This window comes from Muscardinus avellanarius, assembly GCF_963383645.1.
Source record: "Muscardinus avellanarius genome assembly, chromosome: 1".
NCBI classification, from domain to species: Eukaryota; Metazoa; Chordata; class Mammalia; order Rodentia; family Gliridae; genus Muscardinus; species Muscardinus avellanarius.
In genome coordinates this window covers 139,154,792-139,176,680 of record NC_137786.1, presented here as the reverse complement: position 1 = coordinate 139,176,680, position 21,889 = coordinate 139,154,792, and the positions used below count along the sequence as shown (strand labels likewise).

Here is a 21,889-nt window from a genome sequence, read left to right as displayed (position 1 = left end):
TTGCTGAAAGTCTCACCAAGTTTCTAGGGCTGGCCTTGAACCTGAGATCCTCCTCTCTTAGCCTCCCAAGAACTGGGATTACCAGTGTACGCCACCATGCCCAGCTAATATTATTTTCTGAAATGTATAAGTTTTTTGAAATTCAAGTCTCACTGTCTATTGAGATTCAGGTCTCACAGTACATTAATGTTTTATTGAAATATATCAATACTCATTGGTTTGTATGTGTCTTTGGCTGCTTTTGCACTACAGTGGCAGAGGTGAACAGTGTGAGAAGCCATATAGCCTGTGAAGCCTAAAATATTTACTACCTATACCTTTACAGAGAGAGTTAGGTGACTCGAATTTTAGAACATCATCACATCACATGTTTATTCTCCCTCTCTCTTTTTTACATTTTCTGTTAGTTCAGCCACAAATTACAGAAATCATGATCCCAACTTGCCTAAAGAATAAAAATATTTATTATCACATACATATAAGTTCCAGGCACAGCATGATCATTCATTTTTTATTTTCTCTCTCTCTTTTTTTTTTTTTTGGATTTGCATCCCATCTCAGTTCTCATTCTCCTGACAAAACACATTTTAAAAAATTTGATCTTCTTAGTCCTTAAATGATAGAAATGTTGTTGACAGTATACATGAGATGATTTTCAGAGACTGGTTGTTAGTGATTGTATACATTTCTGCTTTAGCAAATATAGTTTAAGAACATGTTGATCTGATTTTTAATCACAGGATTAGGTGGGTGGATATTATTGGTGTTATATGCAATGGTCATGTCCCAGGCATCAATGATACCTATGTTGAGATCTTTGAAAATGTCCTTCATGGTTAGATACTGAATGTAACCATGAAAGTCTCCAAAGTTCTCTGATACTACGTGCATCTCCCTAGTATTTTCTGTCTTAATGATCACTTTAGTGTCTGGGCTTCTTAGGAACAATCGTTCAATAGCCTTTCGGACACTGAGAGCCCTACGGATAAAAATGTCAAGGGGGAAGGGTCTGAAGTGCTGGCCAAAGGTAATGGCGACAACTGTGTTTTTGTCACCTAATATCCGGTCAATTTCCAGAGGGATATAACCCTCATCTATCACAGAGTAGAACTGAAAAGTGACAAAAGGATAGCTGTGTTTTTTCCATTGAATATGAATATTCCTTTCAGTATCCACAAGCAAATATTTCTTAAAATATCCAGTTCCATGAAGATCAAAGGATTTCAATGCTGATAAAAAAAAAGCAGATCTTTAGCTAGAAGGCACCAGTTAATACTTTTATAAAAGATTATCACATCATTTACCAATACCAACATAGAATTTCTTTTCCTCTCTCCCTTCCTCGCTCCCTTCCTTCCTTTCTTCTTTCCTTTTTTTTTTTTTTTGTAGTGCTGAGGATTAAAACCGGAGACATTCTACCCCTGACCTATACCCCCAGACCTGCTTTTTTGTGGTACTGGGGATGGAACCTAGTGGCATTCTACCTCTAAGATACACACTCAGGCCTATTTTATTTTCTGTTTTGAAACAGGTTCTCATGAAATTGCAGAGGGCCTCTCAAATTGCTGAGGCTAGCCGCGAACCTGTTTCCTCAGCTTCGCAGATACTAGAATTACAAGCATGTACCATCATGCCTGACCCTTCTTATTTTTTATTTTGAAATAGTGTCTCATTAGGTTGCTGAGAGTCTTGCTAAGTTGCAGAGGCTGATTTTGTACTTTCAGTCCTACTGTCTCAGCCTCCAAATTATTTGGATTATAGATGCATCCCACCACACCCAGCACCAGGATATTTTTGTTGGAGGCATCCTGCCCTCTCTAGGGTAGATTATTAGTTCCTATGTGTGAAATGTCAGGCAAAGTGTAAAGGTTTTATTAAAGTTTATTAGAAGGAACAACATTTCTTATGAGAGAGTATAGTATCTATTGTAAATTAAAAGACTCAAATATAGAAAGCTAAATAAAGTGGTAAACTAAACAACCCAAGTGATAGAATAAAAAGACTTCATTAAAACTATTTTTAAATCAAGAGTATAAAGTAACTACATACTGTTTAAAACTTTGGGAAAGTAGTTGATCCACTGACGTAGTGTAGAGTCTCCAAGGAGGTAAATGAGTTTCCCTTTCAAGCAGCCATTTATCTTCCTTTTATCTAACTGAATTTGGTTGCAAAATGTTGTTATCCAATTTTCTTGTAAGGTGTAGCCACCAGGGACAGGAAGCTCCATTCCAGTTTGGCACTTCTCTCTTACCTTTTCAGGCCCTCCTGAGAGAGATACTCATGGTAAGTGTTGAAACCTTACTGTGACGCAGCCTGACTTCTTCTATGACCCTCTTCTTGATCTTTCTCTAGTCTTCTAATTCCTGATGCTACTGTCCCTTCCTAGTACTATTTATTTTATTTTATTTTTTTTGCCGTACTGGTGATGGAACCCAGAGGCATTCTACGTAGCTCTGAGCTACACCCGAGTCCTATTTTTTTATTCTTTATTTTGAAATAAGGTCTCACTAAGTTGCAGAAGGCCTCTCTAAGTAGTTGAGGCTATCCAGTGAACCTGCAATCTTCCTTACTCATCCTCTCAAATACAGGGATTACAAGCATGTGCCACAATGCCTGGCCCTCATACAATTTTTTGTATCACCAGCTTTCTTTTAGATGCTCCTACTCACTCTTTTGAGAGATTTTTGAGTTACTTTGACTCTTTCCTATTCATTTTCTCCCACATCTGGTCATTAGTTAAGTCTTGATGTTCTCTCCCTACCCCATCTCTACTGATTCTGTAGTGACTTGAGTCTTTTGTCTAGTCTGAAGAGGTCAGTGGTCTACCACTTGGTGTTCTTGTTATTTCATCACTTATCTTTGTTCCGTCAATGAAGAAATAATCGTGATTATTTCATGTTTTAAAAAATTACTTACATATTATAATATATACACACATGGTGGCATGGTGGCACAGGTTTATAATCCCAGCATTTAGGAGGCTGAGACAGGAGGATCACAGAGGTTCGAAGCCAGCCTCAGCCACTTAGTGAGTCTCTCAGCAACTTAGTGAGACCCTGTTTCCCAATAAAATATAAAATAGGTCTGAGAGTGTAGCCCAGGGGTAGAAGGCCCTGGATTTCATCCCCAGAACCACACACACACACACACACACACACACACACACACACACCAAAAAAAACAAAAAACTTCAGCTGGGCATGGTGGTACACACCTGTAAATCCAATACTTGGGAAGCTGAGACATGCGGACTGTAGTTTGAGGCCAGTCTTAGCAACTTAGATCTTAAAAAAAGGGTGGGGGCTTAGCTTACATATAGAGCACTGGGTTCAGTCCCTATTAAAGAAACAAAAACAAATAAACCCTTCAAGCAGTAAAAAACATCTAATACAAGTTAGTTTTCAAAATAGGATTTTACTAAAAGTGACAGCAACTTCCAACACAAACGAATATCCTGAGATATTTCAGCAAGTTCTGCCATGCTCTGCCTTCAAGGTATTCTATGTGGCAGGGCACCAAATGTTCTGCCATGGCACACAAGGAGTCATCTGGTGTCTCACAGTGTGTTTCCTGGCCACTTTCTACGCTGCTACCCTACTGCGGAGAAAGTGCCTCACAGTTTAGGGTTTCTGCTTTTTAATGGTGCTGTGGATGGACCCTGGAATTTCATGCATGCAGGGTTAAGCACTCCATCACTGAGCTACTTCCTTACCCTTCATATTTCAGGTTTGGTTACATCAGTCTTTCTGTACTGATGCAACTTCCCATTTTAGATAGGAAACAAGCTTGAATGCTACAAAAAAGGCCAAAATAATAAGAAATAGAAATGTATTTTTCCCTTGCAACACAGTTCCAGAGTAAGCAGGCTAGGGCTAAGATGATATTACAGGTGTCAGGAACACTGGTTTCTTCTGTCTGGTTGCTCTGCCATTCTTAACATATGGCTCAATTTCACAGTCTAACAGGGCTTTTTTCTTTCCCACATGTTATCTGTAGCTCATCTAGGAGGAAAGGGAGAAATGGAAGTTGTTTTGCTTTTAAAGGCATAATAACTGAGCCAGGTGTGGTGGCATATGCTTGTAATCTCAGTACTTGGGAGGCTGAGACAGGAGGATTGTGGACTTGCGGCCGGCCTCAACAACTTAATGAGGCCCTCTGCAAATTAGTGAGACCCGGTTTCAAATTAAAGGTTAAAAAATAGGGCTGGGGGTGTAGCTCAGAGGTAGAATGCTCCTGGGTTCAAGCCCCAGTACCTAAATAAATAAATAAATAAATAAATTAATTAAATAAAGGCAGAATAACTAAAAATTTGTTGTAATACGTTCATTCACAGTTCTAGAAAGAATGCTAGAGCTGTGACCAAGATTATGAACTTTGAGATGAGGAGAGATTATCTGAAGGTGCAGTATAATCTCATTAGCCCTCCTAAGTAGGAGAAAGATAGGACATATGAATCTGACCCATTGTTGGGCATTTGCGGTGGTTGGGGAGTGTACAGGGATGGAGGCAGACTTTAGATGCTGAAAAGGCAAAGAAACAGTTTCGTCTGTATAGTCTTTAGAAAGCAAAACAGACCTGCTATGCCTTGATGGTAGCTCAGTGAGACTTATATTGGCCTTTTGAACTAACTATACAAGTACGGTATAATGCATTTTCTTCGTTTTTAGCCACTTTGTGAAATTGGCAAAAAGAAACCAATGGGGAGAAAACTGACCTCTTTTCAAAATTGTCATCCCATCCAGAAACATATTTTTTCCTACTCATAAAAATTCATTTTATATGCCATTTAGTCTATCTAAGCCAAAAATGATGATGCATGCCTATTATTCCAGTACTTGGGAGTCTGAGACATAAGAATTGCATATTCGTGTCCAGCTTCAGGAACTTAGCGAGGACCTCAGCAACTGAGTGAGACCCTGCTTCCAAATAAAATTATAAAAAATAATGCTGGGGATGTAGCTCAGAGGTAAAATGCATTGGGTTCAATCCCCAGAACCCCACCCCCACACCACACCAATGCCTTTCTATAGGTCATTTTGATCAATTGCATGCTGGCATTTTAAAACACTGAAGGGATCACACCACTGTCTTCCTCCTTGGTCTCTGTGGCTTTCCAAAGAATACTGAATAAACACTGAGATCTTTGGTGTGGCATTTGAGAACCTTTGTGATTTTTATCTCTCTCTCTTTCTAGCCTCATCCTTGGCTACATACTACCATTTGCTCACCTTCTTGGCCTATTGAACAAGATCCATGATAATTTTGCTCAAGGCTAGAGTTATCAGATAAAAAAGATGGTAAGATTAAAAAACGTAGGGCACAACATTAAATTGGAATTCTTCTAACAAGGAATACTTTTTGGGGGTATTAAGGACTGAACCCAGAGTCATTCTACCTCCAAGGTATACCCCAGCCCTATTTTAAAGTTTTTTGGTTTGAAACTGGGGCTTGCTAGGTTGCTAATGCTGGTCCCAGACAAGATCGGGCGTGTTCAAGGAGGTATGACTGTAGACGCTAAGGCTGGTCTTAAACATTTAATCCTAGCCAGGCATGGTGGTGCATGCTTGTAATCCCAACATTTGGTAGGCTGAGACAGGAGGATCGCAGATCGTGGCCAGCCTCAGCTACTTAGTGAGGCCCTTGAAACTCAGTGAGACCTTGTTTCAAAATAAAGAATAAAAAAAATAGGGCTGGGAGTGTTACTTAGAGGTAGAATGCCTCTGGGTTCCATCTCCAGTACAATAAATACATACATACATACATACATACATACATACATACATACATACATACAAAACAACAAAAGCATTCAATTCTCCTGTCTCAGCCTCCCAAGTACAGGGATTATGGGCAAGTGCCACCAGGCCTGGCTGATCGCACAGGTTCAAAGCCAGCCGCGCTGGCTTTAAGAGACCCTGTTTCCAAATAAAAAAGTATAAAATAGGTCTGGGAGTGTACAGAGGTAGAAGGGTTTCCAGGAACCCCAGTACCACCAAAAAAAAAAAAAAAAAAATTATTGGTGCATTGTAGTCATACATCTTAATGGGATAAAAGACTTGTGGAGACATACATATACACCGCATCCAATTAGGCCATACCCAATCCCCACCCAACTCTCTCCCCATACCTCCTTTCCATGCTTGGCTTAGTGATTGACTTTTTGGGGGGGGGGTCAGGGAATGAACCCAGATGCATTCGACCTCTGAGATATACCTCCTGCTTTATTTTTCTTTTCTTTTCTTTTTTATTTTTTTGTGGTACTGGGGATAGAACCCAGGGGCTTTCTACCTCTGGGATATACCCCCAGCCTTATTTTGTAATTTATTTGGAAATGGTCTCACTAAGTTGCCAAGAGCCTCACTAAGTAGCTGAGGCTGGCTTTGAAACTGCAAGATCCTCCTGTCTCAGCCTCCCAAGGACTGGGATTACAAGCGTGTGCCACCACACCCGGCTTCTGTCCTATTTTTTATTCTTTATTTTGAAACAGGGTCTCACTAAGTTGCGGAGGGCTTCACTAAGTAGCTGAGGCTGTCTGTGAACCGCGATTCTCCAGTTTCATCCTCATGAATGCTGGGATTAAAAGTCTGTGCCACCATGTCCAGCAGTGATTGACTTTGATGTGTTTGTTTAAGTACATTTGCTCCTGTATAGGATCTCCTTCTTCATCTAGAGTTCCTCCTGTTACCTATTTTTCTCTACCTTTACCATATTAGGGAAAGTATCCAATTTCTTATTTTTTTGTGACTGACTAATCTCAGTGAGCATAATGTCCTCTAGTTCCATCCATTTCCCTGTATATGATGTAATTGTGTTTTCCTTTATGGCTAAGTAAAATTCCTTTGTGTACATATCCCACAGTTTTGTAATCCATTCATCTGTTGATAGACATCTTGGCTGGTTCCATAGTTTGGCAATGGTGAATTGTGCACTTTGCACATAGATACTCATGCATTTGTTTGGTACTTTGGTTTTCTTTCTTTTGGATAGATACCTAGAAGTGGTATTGCTGGATCAAATGGGTTGTTTTCAATCTTCTCAGGATTCTCCATACTGTTTTCCAAAGTGGTTGCACTAATTTGCAATCCCACCAACAATGTCTTAGAGTTCCCACCTCTCCACATCATCACCAGCATTTCTTGTTGTTTGTGTTTTGAATGCTTGCCATTCTAGTTGGAGTTAGGTGAAATCTCAGGGTAGTTTTGATTTGCATCTCTCTGATTGCCAGTGATGTTGAGCATTTTTTCATGCATTTATTGGCCATTTGAATTTCTTCTTTCATGAAGTTTCGATTTAATTCACTCTCCCATTTTTTGATTGGGTTATTTGTTTTCTTAGTGCTGAGTTTCTTGAGTTTTTTGTATATTCTAGATATTAGTCCTCTATCAGAGGATTAGGTGGCAAAAATCTTTTCCCATTCTGTTGGCTCTTGATTGAGGTTCTTGACAGTTTCCTTTGCTGAATAGAACCTCTTCAGTTTCATGCAGTCTCATGTATTGATTTGCTTTTTAGTTTCTTGTGCCTTTGGGGTCTTGTTGAGAAAGGTTTTTTTTTTTTTTTTTTTTTTTTTTTTTTTTTAATCTGTTCCTGTGTGTTGCAGTGTTGGAACTATGTCCTCTTCAAGGAGCCTCAAGGTCTCTGGTCTAATTTCCAAGTCTTTGATGCATCTTGAATTGACTCTTGTGCAGGGTAAGAAAGTGGAATTTATTTCCATTTTTCTGCATATGGTTAACCAGTTTTTCCAAGATGATTTGTTGAACAGGATGTCTTTTTCCAGTATAAGTTTTTGGCCCCTTTGTCAAATATCAATTGGCTGTAAGAGTGTGGATTTTTATGTGAGTATTCTATTCTGCTCCATTGGTCTATGTATCAGTTTTTGTACCAGTACCATGCTGTTTTTTTTTTTTTTTCTTATTACAATGGCTTTGTAGTATAGTTTAAAGTCAGGTATTGTGATTCCTCATGCATGTCTTTTGTTGCTGAGAACTACTTTGACTATTCTGTTTTTTTTTTTTTTTTTTTTTTTTTTGTTCCAAACAAACTTAAGGACTGATTTTTCTATGTGAGGAATGATCTTGGTAATTTAATGGGCACTATGTTGAATCTTTAGATCACTTTTTTTTTTTTTTGGTGGTACTGGGGTTCCTGCAAGCCCTTCTACTTCTGGGATACACTCCAAACCAGCGCGATCCTTCTGTCTCTGCCTCCCAAGCGCGGGGATTACAAGCGTGCGCTACCACGCCCGGCTATAGATCACTTTTCGAAGTATGGCCATTTTGATGATATTTATTCTGCCTATCCATGAAAATGGAAGATCATTCCATCTTCTAAGATCTTCAGTTTCTTTTTCCAGTGTTTTATAATTTTATTTCTAGAGGTCTTTTACCTCCTTGGCTAAGTTTATTTTAAAGTATTTTATTTTATTTTTTGTGGGAAATTCTGAGTGGAAGTATTTCCTGAATTGCTTTTTTAGTGGATTTATGGTTGGTGTACAAAAAAGCTTCTGATTTTTTAAGATTGATTTTGTGGTACTGGGGATGGAATCCTACCTCTGGACTCCACTCCCAGACCTATTTTCTATTTATTTGGAAACAGGGTCTCACTAAATTGCTGAGAGCCTCACTCAGTACCTGAGGCTGGGTTCAAACCTGTGTGATCCTCCTGTCTCTGCCTCCCAAGCGTGGTGATTACAAGCATGCGCCACCACGCCCGGCTTAAGATTGATTTTGAAGCTGGGCGTGGTAGCGCATGCTTGTAATCTCAGGGCATGGGAGGCTGAGACAGGAGGATCGCACAGGTTTGAACCCAGCCTCAGGTACTGAGTGAGGCTCTCAGCAATTTAGTGAGACCCTGTTTCCAAATAAATAGAAAATAGGTCTGGGAGTGGAGTCCAGAGGTAGAAAGCCCCTGGTTCCTTCTCAGTATCACCAAAAAAAAAAAAAAAAAAAAAAAAAAAATTAACTTTTGCATCCAGACACTTTGCAGAATTTGTTGATCAGTTCTTTAAGCATTTTGGTTGAGTTGATTGGGTCTTCTAAGTATATTATCATGTCATCTGCAAATACTGTAAGTTTGAGTCTTCTTTTGCTATTTGTACTCCTTTGATTTCCTTTTCTTGCCTTATTGCTCTTCTTCTAAATATATGCTTCTTACAATATTTTTCTTGTCTCTCACTATATCAGCAATTAGAAAACTACTCAAAATTACCCTGTGTTATTATTTACTTAACTTTGGCAACTCTACCCATGATCTTTATGTGGTTTCTCTGACTACAAATACCTTTCAGGGCTCAGTCAAATATTAACTTTAACATAAATCCTTTTATATTTTGCTTCTTTTTTAATATTGGTGGATTGAATGTTTTTCAGATCAAAGCACTTGCTTTTCTCCATTTTCTCATAATGCCTCCTATTAGACCCCCAATAAATGTTTGCTAAAGAAATGAAAAAAATATTGATAATAAATCATTATGAGTTTCCAAGTTTACCAATATTGTTGGTAAACCAGGTTTTATAAAGTTATTTTAAAGCTAAGGTAGTATAAATATTGTTCCTTATATATAACACTGCTTTATGTGTGCAATTAAAATACTTTTTTAACCTCTTTTATTTTATTTTTTAAAATTTTTTAATGGTGCATTATATTCATACATCATATTGGGGTAAAAAACTTGTGTGTACATACCTGTACACATCACTGATTTAACCCCTACCCAATTCCCACCCCATTCCCTCCCCGTCTGTCCTTCCCTTGCTTGGCTTAGTGGTTGACTTTGATATGTTTAAGTACATTATGTGCTTTAGAGGTTTTCCTCTTCCCCCCTCCTTTCTCTTCCTTTAGGTTGCCTTGTTTGCTCCTCTATTGGATTTCCTTTTTCACCTAGAGTTCCTCCTATGACCCATTTCTCCTTAGCTTTCACATATTAAGGAAAGCATCCTATTTCTTATTTTTTGTGACTGACTAATCTCACTTAGCATAATGTTCTCCATTTCTATTCATTTCCCCGAAAATGATGTAATTGAGTTTTATTTAATGGCTGAGTAAAATTCCATTGTGTACATATCCCACAGTTTTGTAATCCATTCATCTGTTGATGGACATCTTGGCTGGTTCCATAGTTGGGCTATGGTGAATTGTGCAGCTATGAACATAGATACACATGCATTAGTTTGGAAGTTTGGTTTCCTATCTTTTGGGTAGATACCCAGAAGTGATATTACTGGATCAAATGGTAGATTTGTTCCCATTCTTCTGAGGATTCTCCATACTGTTTTCCAAAGTGGTTGCACTAATTTGCAATACCACCAGCAATGTATTAGAGTTCCCACTTCTTCACATCCTCACCAGCATCTGTTGTTGTTTGTGTTTTGAATGATTGCCATTCTAGTTGGAGTTAGGTGAAATCTCAGGGTAATTTTGATTTGTATCTCTCTGATTGCCAGTGATGTTGAGCATTTTTTCATGCATTTATTGGCCATTTGAATTTGTTCTTTTGTGAACTATTTTGTTCACTTGCCCATTTTGATATTGGATGCTTTGTTTTCTTAGTGTTGAGTTTTTTGAGTTCTCTGTATATTCTAGATATTAGTCCTCTATCGGTGGTGTAGGTGGCAAAAATCTTCTCCCATTCTGTTGGCTCTTGATTGAGGTTCTTGACAGTTTCCTTTGCTGAACAGAAGCTCTTCAGTTTCATGCAATCCCATGTATTGATTCTCCTTTTAATTTGTTGTGCGTTTGGGGTCTTGTTGAGAAAGTGTTTATCTGTGCCTATGTGTTGCAGTGTTGGACCTATGCCCTCTTCAAGGAGCTTCAAGGTCTCTGGTTTGATTTCTAAGTCTTTGATCCATCTTGAACTGACTGTTGTACAGGGTGAGAAAGTGGGATTAATATCCAATTTTCTGCATATGGTTAACCAGTTTTGCCAACACCATATGTTGAACAGGCTATCTTTTCTCCAGTGTATGTTTTTGACCCCTTTGTCAACAATCAATTGGCTGAAGGTGTGTGAGCTTGTTTCCGAGTCTTCTATTCTGCTCCATTGGTCTATGTATCTGTTTTTTGCCAGTACCATGCTGTTTTTATTACAATGGCTTTGTAGTATAGTTTAAAGTTAGGTATTGTGATTCCTCCTGCGTGGTTTTGTTGCTGAGAACTACCTTGGCTATTCTGGGCTTTTGTTATTTCAGATAAATTTAAGGACTGATTTTTCTATGTCTGTGAGGAATGATTTTGGTAGTTTAATGGGCATTGCATTGGATCTGTAGATCACTTTTGGAAGGATGGCCATTTTAATGATATTTATTCTGCCAATCCATGAACATGGAAGATCCTTCCATCTTCTAAGATCTTCGATTTCTTTTTTCAGTGTTTTATAATTTTCTTTGTAGAGATCTTTTACCTCCTTGGTCAAGTTTATTCCTAAGTATTTTATTTTTTTTGTGGGAGATTCTGAGTGGAAGTGTTTTCTGAATTTCTTTTTCAGTGGATTTATGGTTGGTGTACAGGAAAGCTTCTGATTTTTTAAGATTGATTTTGTATAAGATACTTTGCCAAATTTGTTGATCAGTTCTATAAGCCTTTTGGTTGAGTTTGTTGGGTTTTCTAAATATAGTATCATGTCATCTGCAAATAGTGAAAGTTTGAGTTCTTCTTTTCCTATTTGTACTCCTCTGATTTCCTTTTCTTGCCTTATTGCTCTGGCTAGAGTCTCTAGTACTATATTGAAGAGAAGTGTTGATAATGGACATCCTTGCCTTAATGTTGATATCTGTTCCTTCTAATCCAATTCTCTGCAGTGCTTTTATCATAAATGGATGTTGAATTTTATCAAATTTTTTTCAGTATCTATTGAAATGATCATGTGACTTTTGTCCTTGATTCTCTTTATATGGTGAATTACATGGATTGATTTTCATATGTTGAACCAGCCTTGCATCTCTGGGATAAACCCTACCTGGTCATGGTGTATGATTTTCTTGATGTGGATTTTAATGTGTGTTGCTTTTTTCTATTTCACGAAATAGTTTGAGTAGTATTCGGGTTAGCTCTTCTATAAAGGTTTTATACAATTCACTTGGGAAACCATTTGGTCCTGGGCTTTTCTTTGATAGTAAACTCTTTATTGCTGTTTCAGTCTCTTGGCTCTGAAGCCAATCGTGTCCATCAAAGACATCTGAACAGCACCACAGACTCTAGGAGATGATTGGAGGATACTAATACTTCCTCCTTTCAGATAAATCAAAATGAAACTTATTGTAAATAGTTTGAAATATTTACTTGAATTGATTTCTCTCTTTAAAGTTCAGGATGATTGACTGTGATACCTGTTAGGAATTATGCTCCAGGAAAACTACTATTAATAACACAGATGTAAGCTGGGTGTGGTGGCACACCCTTGTATCCCAGCGTTTGGGAGGCTGAGACTGGAGGATCACAGTTGATCGACAGCCTCAGCTACTTAGTGAGGCCCTCCGCGACTTAGTGAGATCCTGTTTCAAAAAATAATAAAAAATAGGGGAGGGGGTATAGCTCAGAGGTCAAATGCCTCTGAGGTCCATCACCAGACCTGCAAAAACAAAGAACAAAAAACAAAAACACTGATATATGTATTTCTGCATAAGATATGTGGCAAGCAGCACCTACCACAGGATAGAGCAGACTTACTGTTACATCCAGAGACGTTAATATGTTTATGGTCATTCAGCAGTTCTACTCCTACTTTGGACCTTCAAAAAATAAGACAACACATTATCCGATCATGTGTCCATATAACACAGGGAACATGAATCAGTTGCTTGTAAATGAGAAATAATGTTTAATTTTCTATAACTGAAAACTATATATATATATATTTATTATTATTATTATTTATTATTATTTTTTTTGGTGGTACCTGTAAACCCTTCTCCCTTCGGGCTACACTCCCAGATCTATTTTATATTTTTATTTGGAAATGGTCTCTTAAGCCAGCGTGGCTCGCTTTGAATCTGCGCGATCCTCCTGTCTCTGCCTCCCAAGCATGGGGATTACAAGTGTGCGACACCATGCCTGGCATGAAAACTATAATTTTTATTGTAAATTTGAGACATATTGGGTATTGAAAATGAATTAGGATTTTGGAAGAATACCCTTTCCCCTTTCTTTTTTGCTTTCTTGCTTTCTTTTTTTGTAGTGGGATTCTACCCAAGATATCATATATACTAGGCAAGCACTATACCCGAAATTCAGGCAGCTTTAATTACCTGCCACATGCAATTAGCATGTCCTGGAAATTTAGATTCAAACTATTTAACAAATCTGCAAGTTCTCTACCTGCTTCTACACAACATATTCAAGTTTATATAATAGTTTTGAATTACTAGTTGGCCAGCTAGTCTCAGTTTTATCCCACTTAAATTCTTTAACATAACTGCCAGAACATTTTTTCCAATTGCAGATGCAACTGCATTATTGTTCAAACTCTTTATTATCTCCCCATCACTTTCTTCAGGAATTCAGGCCCCTTACATGGCACATGGACCCCTTATATCAGGGCCCTTGTTTTCATCTTTAGCTATGTTTCTTGCTCTATTCACCTTCAGTTTTTCTTACGTACTTGCTTTCTCTGGATTCTAAATTTTGTGGAGGAAGTAATGCATTTGTCTGGTCTACTTCTGTATCCTTACTACTATCAAAGTGGCTGACAAAAAGTGGTGTCCAACTTGAAACATGCATAAAGTACACTGCATTTCTTTCCTACTGACTCTAAATGCTTCAAGCCTATCCTCACCTCCACTCTTTTTTGTTTGTACTCTGTCTTAAACCTCTCTTTCCCTCCCTCCCTCTCTCTCTTTCTCACTGTAAATGGAGGTAGGCAGGAAAGTGTTAAGGGATAATGGGGCCTCAAGGATCATCCTTATTTTGGATGTCTCCTCATGTCTAATATCATGAAATGAAATGACAAACATGTTTTTTTTCTTTACTGGGATTTAGGCATAAGGATGATTGGTTGGTTAGTGGATGGGAAGAGATTTGGTGAATTGCACCATCAGAGATAAAAAGGAAGAAATAGAAACCCAGCTGTGCTGTACTTATTCAGAAGTAAGTCGTATAGCTTAGTCATGAACTGTATAGATCAGAACCAAAGCTTGGATAGTAGGTAAGATTCTGGAATGTATATTATATTTCCATGTTTGGTATTTACCCTTACTTCCTTTAAGTATATTTTTTGAAAGCTTAAGGAAAAAATATTTTCAAAGCTTGACTGAAAATTGCTAAGAAAGTGATTTCTGGGAACCTAGCATTTCAGTGACACCAAGCTAAGGGACATTAAATTCCCATAGAATGTGTGTTGCAGGAAGGGAGGAGATTTTGGCAGAATAGAAAGAGAAAAGGAAGTAGACTGAGGCCTATGGAAAGTTAGCAAATGAACAGAGGACTCTGGAATTGATAGGTGTCTCAGGACTTGGTTCACAGTTCTGGGACTTGTGATGGCAGATAGTTTTGAAAATCTCCAATGTGGCCCATGAAGAGACCCTGAAGGTTCATTCTAAGTAATGAAATGTTTTCCAGCTCAGTGGAGAACAAGGAGACAGGAAGTGAACATCTGTTTGTTTCTAATCAGAGAAGAGCGGCATTGTGTGGCTGCAGCCAGGAGTGATAGGGAAAATATGCTGATGCTTGAGCATAAGGAGCCTTTTCAAAGGCAGAGCTTCCAGGAACTTCTAGGGCAGAACTTGGGACAGATGAAGCACTCCTCTACCCTGTGAAGTGCATACTGAGATACATCTGACCATGATATCAACTTGAGATGACCCATGGGGGCTGGCTTTCAGAAAGCTTGCTCAGGCTGCAGTGTAGAGCTGGTTAGAGGAGGATGTGATTGGTGGAGGGGGAGACCAGTTGGGAAACTGTCAGTGTATTCTAGATGGCATGATGGTAATCTGAACTTGGAAAGCAGGACTAGGCATGGAGAAAAATGAATATATGCAAAAGATATTTAAGAGGCAGAGTCTACAGAATATGAAATGAGAGGCGAAGGAGCATGCTGCTATTATACACTTACCAGGGACTTTCTTTTTAGTGGAGCATCTATGAATACATAGAATACTTTCCCACAGAAGGTAGTTTGTAAAACCTAGGTATATAGTAAAATACAATGACTGAATGTGACAATACCAGCTGTTAAGGAGAAGTATAGGTGTATATATCATAGATGTCCAAACTGTGAAGCCCTCTTTTAAAGAACATTTTCATGAAAATGCAAACTATAATATGGAGTCATGAACAGGGGCCCCCATGACAGCACCTGAACCTGCAGTACAGGAGACATCTGTGAGGATCATGATGAATATTGAGACAGACAGCTCAGCTCTGTCTGGAAACAACTCTCATGGTATTTAAAGGTATACTCATGGGAAACTATTGTAAGTCTAAAAATTATTGGCTTCAGAATTTGTAGCTTCTTGCTTGATTTGGCATAAGACTGATGAAGGGCAGAAGACGCCAAGGAGGGAGCTGAAGACAGCAACTTCTGTGGCTTTGCAAAACTCTCAGATAATAACTTATCTTCCAAAATTTCCTAACACAATGCTTCTCCTAAGCCAGAGACAGTTAATGATTTAATGACCCAGCCTTAATTCTGTATATCTGTAATAAAAGGAAGAGCTGAATTTTACTCGAGGAGTTTGCTTTCTCCTCTCTCACCTCTTGGAGACCAAGAATAAAGTCTCAAGAGCGTTTTTTCATCATGTTGTCCAGTGCCCTGCTGGTGCAGAGCCCAGCATATACTCACTTATGGAAAAGATCTTTCTCCTTGACAGTAAGATAAGAAATTTTTTGTTGTTCAGTGCACATGTGTGTCAGGGCCTCACAAGGCATTTGTTGAGGCTTCATGCAGTAGAAAGCTTCTTGGTCTCTGCCATGCAGGTATGTGCATAGTTCAGCACTTGAGTTGAGGACTATGCCACATTCAGTGATGACATGGGAGGTGCCATTAACAAATTTGCCTTTGAAAGCAATTCTATCATAGCCTTGGTTCCTTGCCCTCCAGAGAGCCGATGCCCCTTCGCTGGGGTGGATGAGCAGGAGAGACAAGGAGACCTGGCCCTCCCAGAACAGAGTGAAGCTGATGAGGTAGGTGCCATTGTTGAAGTCGGTCACCTTTCCTGAAGCACCCGCCATCAGGGCTGGGGAGAACATCCTGGCCCTCAGGAAGTCCCCTCCATATTCCTTCCTGCGTCCCAGGTGGTCCCTGGCCTCCAGCAGGACGTGCAACTGGTCCCCTCTGCAGTATGTGTCTTGAGGGTTGAGGATTGTCGCCCTGCAGTATTCGGCGCTGGTGGTGGCATTCACATTGGTGAAGGGCCTGGGCGGGATCAGCTGGTCTAGTTTCTCCAGGATCTCCCTTATCTTCTCCTCAGTCTCTGTCAGTGACTTTACTGAGCTCATTGGTGTTTCAGGATATGAGGGTGTTAAGGAGGTGTTCCATTGAGGGAGGAAAATGGGTAAGTTTAGAGCAGACCAAAGCTGAAAAGATGAGAAATGTGACATATGATGAAATGAAGCTGCTCTTAGTCATTTTTTACTTATGATGTATTTGAATATTTACTTACCTATTATCATAATCAATCGTATTTAAATTCTCTGGTAACTTTGTATAAAATATAAATATTTTTTACCTTAATATTTTAGAGAATGCCTGATCAGTTATAGATAAATATACTCAAGCTGAGAAAGAGAGTACAGAGAATACATATCAGTAGTAAATTGGTGCTGGTACCTTTTCATATACAACTTCAAATCAATAATATCTTCTAGTTTCACCTCAGTATCTTTTTCTTTTACCTATGTCTGATAGTCCTTTTTTTCTCCAATGGATCATGGTGTAAGCTACTATCAATTATCTTCCAGTCATGTCAAGATTGTACTAGACCTCATAGGAAGTCTTCAGACTTCTGGTGGATTTTCCACTCAGTTTTCTTCCTGGCAGCTAAGTCAGTCTTTCTAAAGTAAACCTCTACTCACCTCTCCTTCCTTCTTAATGCTCTTCAGTGTCTGCTCATGCTTCTCAGGGTAAAGTCCAGCCTTAGCATGGCTTTATGCTGTGGCCTCTTTTGAATTCCCTAATTCTTTACCTTCCTTTGGTGTACTCCATGTATTATTTTAGTATTATTTTTTATTGGTGCACTGCAGTCATACATCTTAATGGTGTACAAGATGGTAGAGGTATACAAGATACAAGCACATATCACTCATTCAGTCTTTCCCCACTTCCAACCCCATTTCTTCCCCCTCACTCCTTCTCAAGTTTGGCTTAGTGATTGACCTTGATATATTTGTGAGTGTACATCATGTGTATTTGGAAATTTCCTCCCCCACCATCACCCTCAAGCCACCTTATTTGCTCATTTATGGTTTCTCCTTCTTCGTTTAGAGTTCTTCCTATGACTTCTCCACGACTAATTACTTTTATTTTTAGGAGGCTGAGGAGTTTTTAATCAGTGAATACAAATATTTATATCTCATATAATGAGGAAAACTATCCAATTTAATTTTAAAATATATTAATACATTTTATACTAAAGCCTGACAAGCACAGAACAGGGAAAGTAAAAGCTTATTTCACTCATGAACATGTCTTCTAAATTCTTTCTCTCCATAAGTACATATATAAAAGATATACATTCATATAAAAGATGTGTATATGAAAGATGTACATAGATAGTTTAGGTAGATAAAGAGTTCTCTCTCTCCATCTCTGTGTCTGTCCATGTCTGTCTGTCTGTCTGTCTGTCTGTCTGTCTCTCTCTCTCTCTCTCTCTCTATCTATCTATCTCATAGTTGTGTATGGATTAAATCAGGATTGTAAAGAGACCTCCAGAGAAAAAAATCTCTCAATGTAACTTATATTTTAGTGCATTAAAGACAAAATCTCATAATTTTTTGTTTCTAAATTTATTGACTCTCTGCAGTTGTCTAAAAAGCATTTAAAATACTTAAAAATTTATTTATCATTAACATTCAATAAATAAAAACCTAAACCCTTTCAAAGCCAACAAGAAAACAAGAATGTTGGCTACCACCAACTAGATTAATGTTCAACATATTATAAATCCTGAGCAATCAAATAAAAGAAATAAAAAAATACCACAGCAGTATAAGAATTATAAAGCTGTTATTTTTTCTTTTTTATTCTTTTGTTTTCTGTCTGTACTGTGAACCTCTACCAAGAAAATCAGTTATTAAATTATTGGCATTAAGAAAGTCAGCTAGGGGCTGAATACAATCTAAAAATATAAAATTCACAATATTTTCTATTGCAGGAGTAATTTTTAGAAAATGCAAAGAAGATAAGCTCTGATTTTGATGGAGTTATTTTGAAACTCTTTTGGGAACACTTTTTAAAATTCCTCAATGAATAAAAAGGTGTAGCACTTTGATGTGGAGAAGGGCTAAAATAAATGTTAATTTTCCTAAAAAACAATTTAAACATTTTCCATATCTAATTACATTCTCAAGAGAATTTTTATTTGATGAGATAAGGGTAATCAGGTTAACTTATTCTAAAATTTTGTCAAAGGTATATGACCATATATAGCTAGGAACTATTTTAAATTATACTAACACTAGCATAAATTCTATTAGTAAAAGGCTAGTGTAAGTGTAGTATTAAGGAAGTAAATCAATTAAATAGAATATATTTCTCTAGAAACAGACTTCTTTATGCATAGCAGTTTATCATGTTTGCAGCAAAATCAGGAGTCAGAAAATTATATTTAGGCTGGGCACATTCCTGTAATCTTAGTATTTTGGAGGCAAGACAGGAAGATTTCATATTCAAGGTGAATGTGCAGTAACTTAGCAAGATCCTATTTCAAAATAACAAAATAAAAATCACTGGGGTGTATATTAGAGGTAGAACACCCCTGAGTTCAATCTTTAGAATCACACAGACACAGAAATTATATAATAAATTGTATTGGGAAAATCATTTACTATACTGAAAAAAACCTGAAAATACTATCCCATACTGCATCCTAAAGATTCAAATGAATTAAAGACCTAAATGGGAATATCTAAAAATGCAATATAAAGAATTTTAGAGAGGCAAACTTTGTGGTGCATGCTTATAATCCCAGTACTTGGGAGGCTGAGACAGGAGGATTGCAGGTTTAAGGGCAGCCTTGGCAAGTAGACTCTCATCAACATTGTGAGACCATGTTTCAAAATAAAACTAAAATAAATCTGGGGGTATAGATTGGAGTAGAATGATGCTGGGTTCATTCCCCAGTAAAACACACACACACACACACACACACACACGCACACACACACATACACATTTATTTTCAGATGCAATGATAGTTACCTATAAAACTCAAATACTAATGGGACAATGACTATAAATAATTCAAGTATTTAGCAAAGTAATAGGCAATGAACTTATATATAAAAATCAATAGCTTTCATACACAGACTAAAACCAGAGAGGAAATAAAATTGAATAAATGATCTAATATATGGAGGTACAGAGATGACAAAATAATTGGTTATAAATTTAGCACATGTCTAAGATTTCTATGAAGAATACTCATAAGACTACTTTAGGAAATAAAATGGGACAAATGGAAAGAAACCATGTTCTTGTGTAGAAAACATCATAAAGGCACTACTACTTTTAATCTGTGCATTTGATAAAATCACAAGAAAAATATTATGATTATTTTCTGGCCCACACAGGTCATTTATAAAGTACACTTGAATAGATACATAAGCAAGAGTAACCAAAAAACATATGAGGAATAACAAAGCAGAGGTGACTTGTGTGTGAGGGTACCATTAGCATTACTAGATATTAAAATTTGGCTTACAAATCTTTTGGAATAGGGTGGAACATGAACAGACAAAGAACATAACTATAAATCAGAAATAAAAGTATATATATTAACATGTATGTATATATCCTGTATATATATTATCCTATATATATATATATCCTGTATACATATTATCCTGTATATATATCCTGTATATAATATATATATATATCCTGTATACATATATATATAATCCTGTAGATGCTGCAATAAAAATCAGTAAAAAATCAATAAAAATATACATAACATATATAATAATATATATTATATATAAAATGCATATAATATATATGTATAATATGTAATATTATATATAATATATAATGTATAAAATATATAATACATATTGTATATGCATATATATTTATATATTATATATATTTAGTATCCTGTAGAAGCTATAATAAAAATCAGTGGAGATATAGATTGGAGATTGTAATAAGATTAGGGTAAGTAGACAGCCACATCAAAAAGTGAAATTAAATCAACACCTCATAATTTTTAACAACAAATTGCAATATAGACAATATAGACAATGGAAGTAGACAAGAAAAATATTTTAATTGGGTAGATTTCTGTAATCTTGGTATGAAAAAAGATTTTCAAATATGGATTAATACCAAAAAAAAAAACCAGTAAAGGAAACTGGGTTACTAGGACAATGACTTTTTTATTTTTTTTGGTGGTACTGGGGGGTGGAACCCAGAGGCTTTCTACCTCTGGGCTACACTCCCAGACCTATTTTATATTTTATTTGGAAACAGGGTCTCACTAAGTTGCTGAGAGCCTCACTAAATAGCTGAGGCTGGCTTCGAACCCTTGCAATCCTCCTGTCTCAGCCTCCCAAGCACAGGAATTACAAGTGTGCGCCACCATGCCGGGCACTAGGACAATGACTTTTGCAAGTACAAAGAAATAATGGACAAAATGACAAAAGCAAACTGGATTTACACAGTCATGGAATGTCTGCGCCTGATTTACTGACAAGTACTCATTTAGTAAAGTAGAAGTTGGTGACCTTCAGAAGGGCTGTTTTATAGGGGGAGAATGTGGGAGGTTGAATCCTGATTAGGAGATTGAAGCCGGGCGTGGTGGCGCACGCTTGTAATTCCCGCGCTTGGGAGGCAGAGACAGGAGCATCGCACAGATTCGAAGCCAGCTGTGCTGGCTTAAGAGACCCTGTTTCCAAATAAAAATATATAAAATAGGTCTGGGAGTGTAGCCCGGAGGTAGAAGGGCTTCCAGGAACCCCCCTACTACCACCAAAAAGAAGAAGAAGAAGAAGAAGAAGAAGAAGAAGAAGAAGAAGAAGAAGAGGAGGAGGAGGAGGAGGAGGAGGAGGAGGAGGAGGAGGAGGAGGAGGGATTAAAGATGAAATGGGAAAAAAAAAGGAGGTAGTGTCCATGATTCTTCTGAAGTTAGCTAGAGAAAGAACAAAACAAGTGGGACTGGAATGGGAGAGAAGGAACAGGATTGACGAACAGGTTCTGAGTGGTTGCAGCTCACACAGGTGGAGGCTTCAAATCAAGCTGGAGAAAACTGTTCCTACCTTTGTGGAGTTTTGAGTAATGATGTAAATTATCCAGCCAATGACTAAAAGAGACATCAACATCAGCAGTGTTTTTTGAAGCTTCATAAGTGAGGACATGATTGGTTCATTCTAGGAAAGACACAAGAGACAGAATGCCATGAAAAGCGAATCTAAGTACTCTGCATTATTCTTAACTTGCAATTTGCCTCTGAGATTTTGTTTTCCTGGGTGATCCACTTCCTTTGTTCCCTCTCCTAACCAGTGACTCATACTACTGACCCCTTTGCCCACCTAGTGCTTTTTTATGAAGGCAAATGCATTATAGAAGCAAGCATAGAGATCAATATGGACAATTTACTTCATGCTATATGCAATATGTGCATTCACTAAAGTGAGGTAAGTAGCAACATCTCGTATCACCGACTGGGAAGTCCATACAAACAGCTGATCAGAGTCCAAATTGGAATGGTCCTGCACCGGGCATGTTTGGGGCATGTTTTCCCTC

General features: G+C 37.7%; 1 protein-coding gene across 1 annotated transcript; it reads right to left on the bottom strand.

The window, feature by feature from the left end:
- Positions 1 to 693: 693 nt before the first annotated feature.
- Positions 694 to 21,501, bottom strand: LOC308279613 (NXPE family member 1-like; the record flags this gene model as incomplete). Its single annotated transcript, XM_080719714.1, has 5 exons — positions 694 to 1,229; positions 2,050 to 2,262; positions 12,661 to 12,722; positions 15,770 to 16,503; positions 21,403 to 21,501. The coding sequence occupies 5 exons, from the start codon at positions 21,499 to 21,501 to the stop codon at positions 694 to 696; spliced, it is 1,644 nt and encodes a 547-aa protein (XP_080575840.1).
- Between the last annotated feature and the right edge of the window lie 388 nt (positions 21,502 to 21,889).